Here is a 13,166-nt window from a genome sequence, read left to right as displayed (position 1 = left end):
TCTATATACAGAGAGAGAGAGAGAGAGACAGGCTTTCTCTCTGTAGCCCCAGCAGTCCTGGACTTGCTTTGTAGACCAGTCTGGCCTTGAACTCACAGTGATCCTCCTGCCCACCCCCCAACCCCCGCCTCCAGGAGTGTTGGAATTAAAGGCATATACCAACACGCCCAGTTTTTAATTATATATTTTAATTTTATGCACATTGATGTTTTGACTGCATGTATGTCTGTTTGAGGGTGTTGGATCCCCTGGAACAGGAGTTACAGACAGTTATGAGCTGCCATGTGGGTGCTGGGAATTGAACCCTGGGTCCTCTGGAAGAACAGTCTGTAATTGCTGAGCCGTCTCTCCAGCCCTATTAAAGTATTTTTTACGTATTTTTGCTTTGACACCCCATCCTCCAGGTGTTTTCCTTAATGTTTCTCCACCTCTTAAAAAAAAAGTTACATTTATTTATTTATTATTTGTGTGTGTGTGTGTGTGTGTGTGTGTGTGTGTGTGTGTGTGTCACTGCGCTGAGTGAGGATTTGGTCTTTGATGATTGTGGTTTTGAGCTGCAGATGTGGGTGCCGGGAGTTGCACTGTGGTCCTCTGAAGGAGCAGTGTGAGCTCATCACTGCCGAGCTCTCTCCAGCCCCTATGCAATGGTAAAGGATTGCCACTTTGTTTGCTCATCCCGCATGTTGCTATGTCCATATTTGTACAGTCCTGGTTGGGCCACCACATTAGTTTCAGACGTTTTTTGTATTTTGTGAGATTTTGGACTTTGGATTTATGGATTAGAAGTTGTGAACAGGTACTTTTGGTTTTAAGTTTCATAATTTTTTAATGAACCCGTAGGTTGTCCAAGTTGCTCTCATCTGACCTGGGTTCAAGTGAGATGGCGTGCCCTCATCATACTATGCCATGCTCATGGTTTATTTTGTTTAGGGTGAGAGTTGGTATAAAATTCAGGACAACTGAAGTTACAGGTGAATAATTTACCTTCTACAAGATTATAGTATAAGTGAGGCCTAGAGTCCAGGGAAGCTCCTCAACCTAGAGCTTGCCTCCCGTGAGCTGAGTGGCAGATCGTTGATATTAATAGAGGGCCCTGATTAACAACATTGTTTACTTCTAAGTATCAGTTTGACAAGGCATTAGTCATGCTGCGAGCTCACAATTAACTTGATCAACTGATAAGAATTACTAAAACCTGTAATCTACCAGATTCCTAACTGAGTTACTAACCTTCTACAAAAGGGAGAAATGATAACAGTGGCAAGTATTATGACTGCACCTTTAATTTCATATTTTGCTGCACCTGTCAGAGACACTCCCTCAGGTTACCATGCCATTGTGATGGTGCTCCATGAGCCATTGATCTGTAGTTCCTGGTCTCCAGGAGACACCAAGGAGCCAGGGGGAGGTTCTATAATCAGGCACATGGTTTGAATAAACCCAGTCTTACTAAATTACATGCGGAAGGTGGAACAGAGATGCGTGCTTTCTTTAATGTGTAAATTTCTATTGTTGAAAGCCTACTGTTCATAGGAATACTAGCCATCAGCTTCCGGACCTCTGTCATTGATTACTGTAAAAATTGGTGCTCAATGGTCCTTCTTTAATGTTTTAGTTCATAGTGAAACTTTTTTAAATACATGAAAATAACGCATGCTCTTTTTTTTTTTTTGTTAGAGAAGGTCCTGTTGTATACCCTATACTGGCCTTAAATTCTCAGTTCTCCGGTCTTAGCCTCCCTGAGGCTCTTTTTCTGCAATACATTTATTTATTTCTTTATTTTGCCTATAGCCATTCTAGACAACTTGTGGGTGTCATTTTTCTCCTTCCCCCATATCCCTGGGATTGTACTGAGATTGTTGGGCTTGGTGGAAAGCACTTTTTCTTACCGAGGTGTCTTTAATGGCCCAGGTTCTTCGTTATACTTTTGATATTGCCACACAACGTCATGTTCAAAGCTCATACTTGAGAACTACAGTCAGATTACAAAAGTTTCAGGAGGTACTAGCAAAATGGCTTTGCAGGTATGAGTGCTTGCTGTGTAAATATAGAGGACTAGAGTTTAGATTCTCAGGATCCAGGTAATTGCCCACCTGCCTGTAGTCTCAGAACTCTGGAGACAGAGGCAGATAATCCCTGGAACAGGCTGCTTAGCTAGGCCAGCTCTGGGTTCAAGTGCGAGTTTCTGCCTCAGTATATAAGGCAGAGCATAATCAAGGAAGATGACTTACATCAACACATGGCCTCTACAAGTATGTGCGCTCAGCAACATGCATCCACACACTTGCAAATAATACATACATGAAAAAAATCACAGAAATTCTCATAATGTTTTAAGGAAGTTACAGTTTTGAATGAAGCTGTATTCTTAGCTGGCCTTGGCCACTTGTGACCTGAGGGTTGGAATCATTCCTGTGTGTATCTGAACATATACATGTGTACTAATGATTATATTTTATGCATTTTTCCATAACTTGTTTTTCTATTTTACTATAGTGTCTTGTAGATGTTGTTGCCTGTTTGGTAAAGATAAGCATATTCAGAGTTTGGTGATAACATAATTTATTTAAGCCAATCTCCTGTTGGAAATTTACATTCTTGCTGGTACAAATGGTACAATGATGAACATCACTGCACATCTACCTTGGAACCTATGAAACATGCAGAATATTTTAAAAAGTGAAGCTTGCAGATGTTGGGCATGGTGGGTCCACTTGGAAAGTGGAGGAGTATCAGGGCTTTAAGGCCGTCCTCAGCCACAGGGACAAGTTGGAAGCCAGAGAGGGTACATGAGATCCTGTCCCAAAACAAGCAAAAGAGTAAACTCAGAGTTGGAAATGTAGCTCAGTGGTAACCGTTGCTTATTATGTGCAAGCCCTGGGTTCACTCTCCACTATATATATATAATATATATGTATATTATATATATACCATATAAAAATATATATATATATATATTAGAAGTTGAAACTTCTAGTTCAAATGATAGCCCATTTCAGATTGTGATTCTGCCAAATTTTACTCCAGTATTTTAAAATCTTTTTACAGAGCTTAAAACGAGTATTTCTTGACCCTAACAATTTTTGAGAATACACAGAATCTTTTCAAAAATTTGAAATACAGTGTTTAAAATACTAACTCATTTTCAGATAATAAGTGATAGATAATGATGAGTATAATCTAACACAGCAAGTTAGTCTAGTGATTTTGAGATTTAGGCCAGAATTTTATTGGCAGTGCTTTAGATAGCTAATGGTAGTATATCACATTTTTTTTATCTTCTTGTAAATGACTCTTAGCACATTTACGTGAGCCTATTCCATTATAATTAGTTTGAGGTAGGTTACTATAATATGTTCCTCTTTAAAGCATTTTCTAGTTTCTTTTGTGCTAGGAGTATTTGGTGTTTCTTTGGGAGGGAGTGTCTTTTCGTTGCAGAGAGCTATCATCTCCCGATTGGTCCAGAAATAGGAACAGATTGCTACTTGTGGTTCCAAGGTAGCTTATGGCTTTTGCAGGTAAGAGTGAGAATGAAAGGGTCCGGAATCACTGTGTGTAGATATATTTGTAGATCTTTGGGTATGTTCCAGGAATCTGAGTAAGAGAATAAGTGGAGCTGCAACGTGGGGTCAGTGCTGACATCTTGTGTGTTTTTTTTTTTTTTTTTTTTTTGTTTTTTATCGTCTACAAGCTTTGTGGTGGCAGGCGTCACATCAGTTTTGTTTTGTTCTATTTTGAGACCTCGCTGAGATTAGGTAATAAACATGAAAAGTGGTATTTGGAGTGTTAGGGAACAACTTAGACAGCAGAGAGTTGACACTCTCTGCTGCTCCTCAGCCTTTCACCTGAAAGGTCAGAATAGGCAGATACGAAGTAGCAAACAGTATCGGTCGTTTGGGCTGTAGGACTGAGAAGTGGTAAGTGGTTAGTCATGGTGTGTGGAGTTCCTTTTTGGTATTCTGTAGGATGAGAGAACTGTAGAGGATACTTGGGGCTGTGGCCCCAGCTGACCTTCTGAATCTGTGGGTTCTGCTTCTAGATCAAAGCAACCAACAAATTCAACAAAGCATTCAGAAAAATGATCTGTATTGAACATGTACAAACTGTTCATGTTACCCGCTTTGTTTGTGTTTCAAGACAAGGTTTCTTTGTATAGCCCTGGCTGTCTGGAACTCTGTAGACCATGGCCTCAAACTCAGAGATCCACTTGCCCCTGCCTCTCGAGTGCTGGGTAAAGGCATGCACCACCACCAGTTTACCCACTTTCTTTCCTCTCTCTCCCTCCCTTCCTCCGCCCCCCCTTATTTCTTTTTCCGAGACAGAGCTTCTCTGTGTAGCCTTGGCTGTTCTGAGATCCACCTGCCTCTGCCTCCCAGAGAGCTGAGATCACAGGCACGTGCCAACTGTGCTTGGCACCCACTTTCTTTATTAAATAATAAGCATCACAGTTTTATATATATATATACAGCTTACATTGAGCTAGGTATTCTTAGTCCTGAAGAGACTTAGGGTATAATGCTGGATGTGCAGTCTATATGTGAAGGCATTTTATAGAAGGAATTCTGGTTATGGATTTTCAGAGCCAGTCCATCCCTCCCTATCTTTGTGTCTTTTGTTGTTGTTCAGTAACCCATTGGCTGTTTGTTTGTGCTGTTCATATTTTCTGGGTATTGAACCACTGATTGGAACATGGTCAACTAAAGGGGACTGTACTCCTGAAGAAAACTGGCTCTCTGTACCTCAGAAGCCAGAAACCATCAGATGGCTATAGCTGTTCAGCTAAGGGTGTGTGTGTGTGCATTCGTAAACCCCTTCCCACTTAGTGCTAGGACATTGACTGATTTGATCCTGTGCACATCTTGTGTAGGCGATCACAGTTGCTGTGAGTCCCCTAGTGTAGTGGTCCTGCTATCAGAAGACACTCCCTGCTCTGGCTTTTCCCCGACCTCTACTTCTTACAGCCTTTCCACTCCTCTTCAGTGATTCCTGAAGCTCGGGGAGGGTGTGGCAAATGTGGCTGAGCACTCCACAGTCTCATATACTCTGCATTTTGACCATTATAAGAGGGCGGCTCGGTACGTATTATGTCTGTTTAGCAAAATAATGGTAGGAGGTTCACCCCTGGGGCCTCTGAGCTCCCCCAGCCATGGGTTATTGGCCAGATCTGCAGTCCCAGGCATGTGTTTCCTCCTGTGGAACAGTCCTTAAGTCCAGTCTCAACGTGTTTGGTTACTTCCATAACATCCATGTCAGCCCCTTATTGCTGTTCACAGCTGAGGAATATTGTTGGTGACTTTACCTTCCCTCCGGTAGCCCACATAGCACCTGCTAATGAGAAGTCAGCATAAGAGAAGAAGCTTCCTGGTCTTTATCAACTTTAGTCTGTGAGCAATGTGTATAATGTCTTCAAAAATCAGATCTTACCACTAAGTTCTGGTAGGCAGCCAAGAGCAGTGCCAGGAGCCTGTACTTTTTTCCAGTTCTGTCTTTTGAGACAGAGTTTTGCTACAACTCTGGTTTAGAACTTGTTTTGTAAAAAGCTCATGTTGGCCTTGAAAGGTAACTCTTGCTTCATCCTCCCCAGTGCTTGGAATTGCAAGCAAACACAACCATACCTGGCTGGTTTGTTTATTTTGCCTTATTTTATTTGTTGAGATGAGGTCTTACTGTGCAGCCCAGGCTGACTTCAAACTTTGATCCTTCTACCCTGTAGGTAGGATTAAAAGCATGTCACTGTGTCTGCCTTTAGAGTAAAGTCTGTAGTTCTTCATGAGAATATGGTGATCTGATGTGACTTTATTGGGTATTATATAGTATCCTGTGATCATGCACATTATTTTATTGATGAAATTCAATGTTACACATAAAAGGCACTAGGTAACCTTACATTATGACAGGTTTACCTGCTAAATTAGCTTTTAAAAAAGGGAGGAGGGGTCTGGAGAGATGACTCAGTGGCTAAGAGCACATTTCTACTTTTTAAGATTTGTTTTTATTATTTTAATTATGTGTATGTATGTGTGGGCTATATGCACATTAATGCAAGTGCCACAGAGATGAGAGCTGTCTGATTACCCAGGAGCTGGATAGCTGTAAGATGCCCGATGTGGATGCTGGGAGTCAAACTCAGGTCCCTGGGAAGAACAACGTAAGAGTACAGACTCCTACAGAGGACCCAAGTTAACATCCTAACATCCGTATCAGGCAGTCTAGAGACACCGGTAACTCCAGCTCCAGGGGATCCGACAGCTTCCAGAGCATGTAGCGTCACTTGTATACACAGATAAATAATTTAAAATCTTTAAAAGAATTAGAAGTTCTTAAAAATTTTATGTTGTAAATAAAGGATTATAGACCTGTAATTTATCTTGCATTGGCGATGTCTTCTTTATGTATTTAAAAATATTCCTAAGCTGTATTTGTTTTTACTATGTTTGATAGATGTTACTCTGTGTGACTGTGTGATTGTGTGTGTATGCAGAGACCAGAGGCTTAGGTTCTTCTGGAGCTGGAGTCACAGGAAATTGTATGTCATCCTATATGGGTGCTGGGAACCAATCTCAGGTCTCCAGTAAGAGCAGGAAATGGTCTTAACCACTAAACTGTTTTTCTCGTTCTATTAATTTTTTTTTTTTTTTTTTGGTTAGGGTCTTGTGTATGTGAGGTTGGCTTCAAACTCAACTCCTAATTACTGAACCATCTTAGGTTGTCAGTCTTACTGACAAGTGTGTGTGTGTGTGTGTGTGTGTGTGTGTGTGTGTGTGTGTGTGTAGGGGGCTTGAATGTTGGTCAACCTCAAGTGTTGGTCCTGGCCTTCACCTTGCTTGAAATGGGGTCTCTTAGCCCATGAACTTCTGGGAATTTTCTCTTCTCTGCTTTCCGTCTCCCCATAGGAACACTGGGATTTCAGATGCATGCTATTGCATTCTGCTGTACCTGGTTTCTGGGGCTATGACCAAGGGTTCCCCTCCTTGCATGGCAAGCACTTTATCCATTGGTCCGTTTCTCTAACCTTAAAAGCTACATTTTTCTCATTGTTATTTTCAGTATGCATGAAAGTATTGATACTTAAATACTGATCTTATTGAACTAGTATGTTAGCTGTTTTTAGTTCTGATAATGTGCTGAAGTATTAATATTTATATATTGATCTCATTTGCGACTAACGTATTGGGTTCTTTTATTAATTCTGATAATGTATCCAAGTATTGCTATTTCTACATTGATCTTAGGTGAGTAATATCCCGAGGTCTGGTATTCAGCTAGTGTGTCACTTGGTAATTATCAGTTGATAGTCTCTTGTTTTCAGTTAGAAAAACATGTATGAGTCATCTGATTTTAAAGCCATGAAAGGAGACTCTTCCTCAAATAAAGGTAACAGAACACTTCTGAGAAGGGAAGCATTTATTATTGGGGGATTTAATGTGTGATCTTTTCATTACAGATATGGCATAAGATATTTCTTCAAGATTGGACAGCTGGTGACCTGCTATTTCTGATAGCCTTAAGCTGACTTTATAGCCATAGCGAAACCTCACGGAATTGCATTGTTGTTTTCTGCTTTACACCGTTTCCGACACCTAAGTTCACCCTGCAACCATGTATGGAAGTGCTCGATCAGTAGGGAAAGCGGAACCAAGCAGCCAGAGTCCCGGGAGATCACCTCGCCTTCCACGGTCCCCTCGCTTAGGTCATCGGCGAACAAATAGCACAGGAGGGAGTTCTGGAAACAGTGTTGGAGGTGGCGGTGGGAAAACCCTTTCGATGGAGAATATACAGTCCTTAAATGCTGCCTATGCCACATCTGGCCCTATGTACCTCAGCGACCACGAAAATGTGGGTTCAGAAACACCTAAGAGCACCATGACGCTTGGCCGTTCTGGGGGACGCCTGCCTTATGGGGTTAGGATGACTGCTATGGGCAGTAGTCCCAATATAGCAAGCAGTGGGGTTGCTAGTGATACCATAGCATTTGGAGAACATCACCTCCCTCCTGTTAGCATGGCCTCCACCGTACCCCACTCTCTCCGTCAGGCAAGAGATAACACCATCATGGATCTGCAGACACAGCTGAAAGAAGTGTTAAGAGAAAATGATCTTTTGAGGAAGGATGTGGAAGTGAAGGAGAGCAAATTAAGTTCTTCAATGAATAGCATCAAGACCTTCTGGAGCCCAGAGCTGAAGAAAGAGCGGGCCTTGAGAAAAGACGAAGCTTCCAAAATCACCGTTTGGAAGGAGCAGTACCGGGTTGTGCAGGAAGAAAACCAGGTTAGTCTCATTGTGTATTTCTCTTTATGGGCTGAATTCATGTACATGAATAAAATGAGGCATTTCGTGGCCATCCTGTCTTAGATTATCCCCATCTCTGTTCCTTTATTCATCCTTTTAACTTTAGAGCTCTGTTTCTACTTTCTTACCTTTTCTAGGTTTTGTCCTGTATATGGTACAATCGCAAAACACTCACATACATAAATTGAAACAAAACAAACCAAACCAACAAAAACCCAAGTTAAACCAGGCAATGTTGACACACACATTTAATTCTAGTACTTGGGAGGCAGAGGCAGGCAGATCTATGAGTGTGAGGTCAGCCTGGTTTACATAGTGAGTTCTAGGACAGCCAGGGCTACACAGAGATACCCTGTCTCGAAAACAAACAAGCAAACAAAAATCTTTAAAAAAAACGTTTGAGGTCTGCCTTGGCTACATAGTGAATTCATGGCTAACCTGGGGTTATTTCTTAAGACCCTGTCTCAAAATTAAAAACAATGAGCACAGGACTACAGGTACAGTTTAATGGAAGAACATTTTTTTTCCAGCATGTGGAAGCAAACTCTTGGACCTGTCTAGATGGTTCTGAGCGTTCCAGGGTTGCAGTTTCATGAGTCGTGACCTGTATTGGAGTAGGCTCTTTGCTGGTCAGTGGTGCCTCCCCGCACTCAGGGAGACGGAGGCAGAACTCTGTGCTAGCCTGCTCTACAAAGTGAGTTTCAAGACAGGGCTGTTACACAGAGAAACTGTGTCTTGAAAAACAAAACAAAACAAAACAACAACAACAAAGTGGGGTGGGTTTTTGGTGACACCTTTGCATTTGGGTCATCTCTGCTCCTGTTAAGTTCACCCTTCACCCACGTCCTCGAAGCTTCACCGAAGTAAACAGAAGGTTCTTGTTTTGTTTTGTTTTTTAAACAAAGTCAGTTCAGCACTTCTTCCGCAATTCACTGTGTAGCTTAGCTAATCTGGAACTCTCCTGCCTCCGCCCTAAGTGCTTAGATTTGTGTTAACTTCCCTGACCACCACCAGCCTGATCTTCAAGAGCAGATTCATTGTCTCTCAGTCTGTCTCTCTCTGTACATAAACTTAAAGTAGACGTGGTGCTACCAGATAACTCTGTTGACAACTAATCAGCAATGTGAAAACATAGTAGCCAATAAAGTAGCTGTATTGTCAAGTGACCTGGAAATGTCTGTTTCACTGAGGAAAAAGTTATTGGCATATTTTTTTTGATTTTGAAATAAATGAAGCATTTTCTTTTGTGTATTCTTTAGAAAGTATGGGGTCAGGAGAGAAATCCAGTTCCATATCCTTTCTTCAATTATCATGCTGCATTCAAAGGCAAAATATTTAATCTTTTGAGAAGACAATTATGGGTACTTAGCCATTTTCCTGGAAGAGAAACAGTCCACAGGTTTTTCATGCCAAGAACACCATTATGTGCTGAAGAGGGTGAATACTGCCTTATCTGGGTCCGCCCTGTGCCCTAATTAAACACCAGTGCTGGCAGATACATTCTTCCTGAACCCACTGTAATTAGCACAGACTTCTAAAATTGTGTAACTTCAGTCCGAAAGGCAAAGGGTGCAATTTTAAAGACAGTACAGTGAGATACAGAGACTGAGAATGCTAATTAATAGATTATAGTCATCTTGCAGTGGCTCCTAATTAAGTGGTGTGTTCACTGTCCTCTCCTTAGCCCCCACAAGTCAGACATTTCATTTGTGAAGAAGACTGGGTTATTAGAACTTATGGCAATTAAAGACCTTTTTGCATTTCAGTTTGAGGTTGGGGATTTTGGTCCATTGAGCTGGGTCCAGAATACTGTCAGCATAAAAACAATTTGCTTAGGGTTGCTTGGTGTGCATGGTTCATTATTATTCCATGACACTCTCACGGAAGCTTGTTTCTAAAGGAAAAACTCTCAGGTGTTTTTATGTCTCAGATTCCTTTTGTTACTTTATTTTCAAATAGCTGATGATTGGAGAGTTAGGAATGAAAGTGTGTATTTAGTCTCAAAAAATGAAATATTTTGCCTTTGAATGTAGCATGATAATTGAAGAAAGGATATGGAACTGGATTTCTCTCTGGACCCCCATACTTTTCAAATACACCCCCCCATCCTTTTCTAAACTATTGTAAGCTGAGGAAGACTTTAGTTATATGAGTGCTTTGTCTGCATGTAAGCCTGCACACCAGAAGTGGGCATCAGATCCCATTAGACGTGGTTGTAAGCTACTACTACATCGTTGCTGAGAATTGAACTGAGGGCCTCTAGAACAGGAGAGCAGCCAGTGCTCTTAACCACTGAGCTATCTCTCCAGTCCCTTGTACTTCTTTTTTGATTATGCCTCCCAAGAGTTCTGTATGTTGAACTGAGTTTTATCCTATTTTAAAAACAATTATTTTATGGCTGAGGAGATGGCTCATTTGGTACAATGTAAGTATGAGGATCTGAGTTTAATCCCCATGTCGCATGTGACAGCTGGGCCCGGTGACGTACACTGTACTTCCAGCCCAGGAGGAGACAGGAGCATCCCTGCAGCTTGCTGGCCAGCTGCTCTGGTGGCCTCCTCATGCTCCAGGTTTACAGAGAGACGCAGCCTCAAAATATAAGATGGAGAGTGATTCTGGAAGACATCTGACATTAAGACTTAGAGATGCATGGGACACATGCTCACATCTTTCCTTTTTTAAATTTCTTTTAGCTTTTTGAGACAGGGTTTCTCTGTGTAGCTCTGGTTGTTTGGGAACCCACCCTGCCTCCTGAGTGCTAGGATAAAGGTGTGGGACACCACCACCAGCTTGCGTGTGTATTTGCATGTTCACATACCCGCACATCCGTGTGCCTGTGTGAACATGTTACAGACATATACACACACAAAATAATTATTTTAATGTTCTTTCACTGAAATTTTGTTGAACAGAATTATCTTGTTTAATATCGTGGGATAGCAAGTCAAATGCCTTTAATTTTTCTTTTTTCTTAAGTTTTATTTGTGTATATGTGTGTTCCGACATGCATTTGCTGTAGTGTTTGTGTGGAAGTCAGAGGACTTTCATAGCCAGGTCTGAGGATTACACTCAGGCCCTGGAGATGAATTGTTTTGCTTGCTGAATCATCTTGCTGGCTATAATGTTTTCTTTTTACTTAGAATATATATGTGTGTGTGTGTGTGTGTGTGTGTGTGTGTGTGTATGTATATATATATATATACACATATACACACAAGTATATATACATACTTGGAACTTGAGGCTTCTCCTGTTGAGGTGCTAAGGATTGAACCCAAGGTCTTATACATGAAATGCTCTACCACTGAGCTACACCCCTAGCCTAAGATTTTAATTTTATTTAGTAGACCTTTGCATGCATAGAAATAGTATGGAACAGTTCTTCTTGTAGAGTTATATTTGCTTGCCTGGAATGTATTGGGGATAATTAGGAAAAATAATTCAGTGAATCAAATAAAATTGCATAAATATCTGACAAGGTTTAGTTGTAAGGAAATTATTTTCCAAAGAGTTGAGTCGCTTAGTCTGCTCTTTATCTTGAATTCCATGTTGCAGTCTAATGTGAGGTTTTTTTTTTTCCCCACATCTTTTTAAAATTTTTATTAATTACAGTTTATTTACTTTGTATCCCCCTGTAGCTCCCTCCCACCTCCCCTCCCAATCTCACCCTTCCTCCCTCTTTCCTACAGTGTCCTTCCCCCAGTCCACTGATAATGGAGGTCCTCCTCCCTTTCCCTCTGATCCTAGTCTATCAGGTCTCATCAGGACTGGCTGCTTTGTCTTCCTCTGGCCTGATAAGGCTGCTCCCCCCTCAGGGAGAGGTGTTCAAAGAGCCAACCACTGAGTTCATGTCAGAGACAGTCCCTGTTCCCCTTACTACAAAACCCACTTGGACACTGAACTGCCACAGGCTACATCTGTGCAGGGATTTTAGGCCATCTCCAGGAGTGGTCCTTGGCTTGAGTATCAGTCTCAGAAAAGACCCCTGTGTCCAGACTTTTTGGTTCTGTTGCTCTCCTTGTGGAGCCGCTGTCCCCTCTAGGTCTTACTATCTCCCACTTCTTTCATAAGATTCCCTGCACTCTGCCCAAAGTTTGCCTATGAGTCTTAGCATCTGCCTTCATACCCTGCAGAGGGCCTTTTAAAGGTCCTCTGTGGTAGGCTCCTGTCCTGTTCTCTGTTTTCTCCCTCCTCTGATGTCCATCCTCTTTGCCTTTCTGACTGGGGATTGAGCATCTTAGCCAGGGTCCTCCTTGATTAGCTTCCTTAGGTGTACAGATTTTAGTATGTTTATACTATATTATATATCTAATATCCACTTATGAGTGAGTATATACCGTGTGTGTCTTTCTGCTTCTGGGATAGTGAGGTTCTTTTTAGAAATTAAAATTTAATTTTAGTTCTTGGGTTATCTCAGACAGGGCCTCACTACACTGGGATTTGATTTCCTCCTGGGCATTGAGCTCCAGGGCCTTGTTTGTGCTTTGCGAGAGCTGTACCACTGGATTACAACCCATTAGTGGTTTCGTTACAGCAGAACAGAATTGTTTTTAAAGATTTATCATGATTTTCCAAACAGCAGCTTAAGTATGATTTGGAAGACTCACTTTTTATTATTTTTTGACAAAAAGAATCAGAAAATACATTTAATCTTTAGTCAGAGTAATCTTTACTATTATTATTTTTTTTTGCAGTACTCAGGATCAGACCACCAGCTTTTTGTATGCTAGACAAGCGCTTATATCTCTGGACCTTTCGCAAGCCCTAGCTGTAGTAATCTTTGTTCTTAAAACCCCTCCGTTCCTTTTTTACATCTTGTCTGTCTGTCTGTCTATCTATCTATCTATCTATCTATCTATCTATCTATCTATCTATCT

At 41.3% G+C, this 13,166-nt stretch overlaps 1 protein-coding gene across 8 annotated transcripts in view; it reads left to right on the top strand.

The window, feature by feature from the left end:
• The window catches only part of Erc1 (ELKS/RAB6-interacting/CAST family member 1), a 269,824-nt gene that overhangs the window by 12,606 nt on the left and 244,052 nt on the right, over positions 1-13,166 (top strand). For all 8 annotated transcript variants that reach the window (XM_055604168.1, XM_055604166.1, XM_055604167.1 and 5 more), the window contains exon 2: positions 7,445-8,268. In XM_055604168.1, the coding sequence (XP_055460143.1) occupies positions 7,600-8,268 (669 nt within the window). In that variant the 5' untranslated portion in view covers positions 7,445-7,599. The remainder of the gene's footprint in view (positions 1-7,444; positions 8,269-13,166) is intronic.

The sequence above is a fragment of the Psammomys obesus genome, unplaced genomic scaffold (assembly GCF_907164565.1).
Source record: "Psammomys obesus unplaced genomic scaffold, mPsaObe1.curated_primary_1811, whole genome shotgun sequence".
In the NCBI taxonomy this organism is placed as follows: domain Eukaryota; kingdom Metazoa; phylum Chordata; class Mammalia; order Rodentia; family Muridae; genus Psammomys; species Psammomys obesus.
The sequence above is the reverse complement of the archived record's forward strand: the minus strand, read 5'-3'. Positions and strand labels throughout refer to the sequence as shown.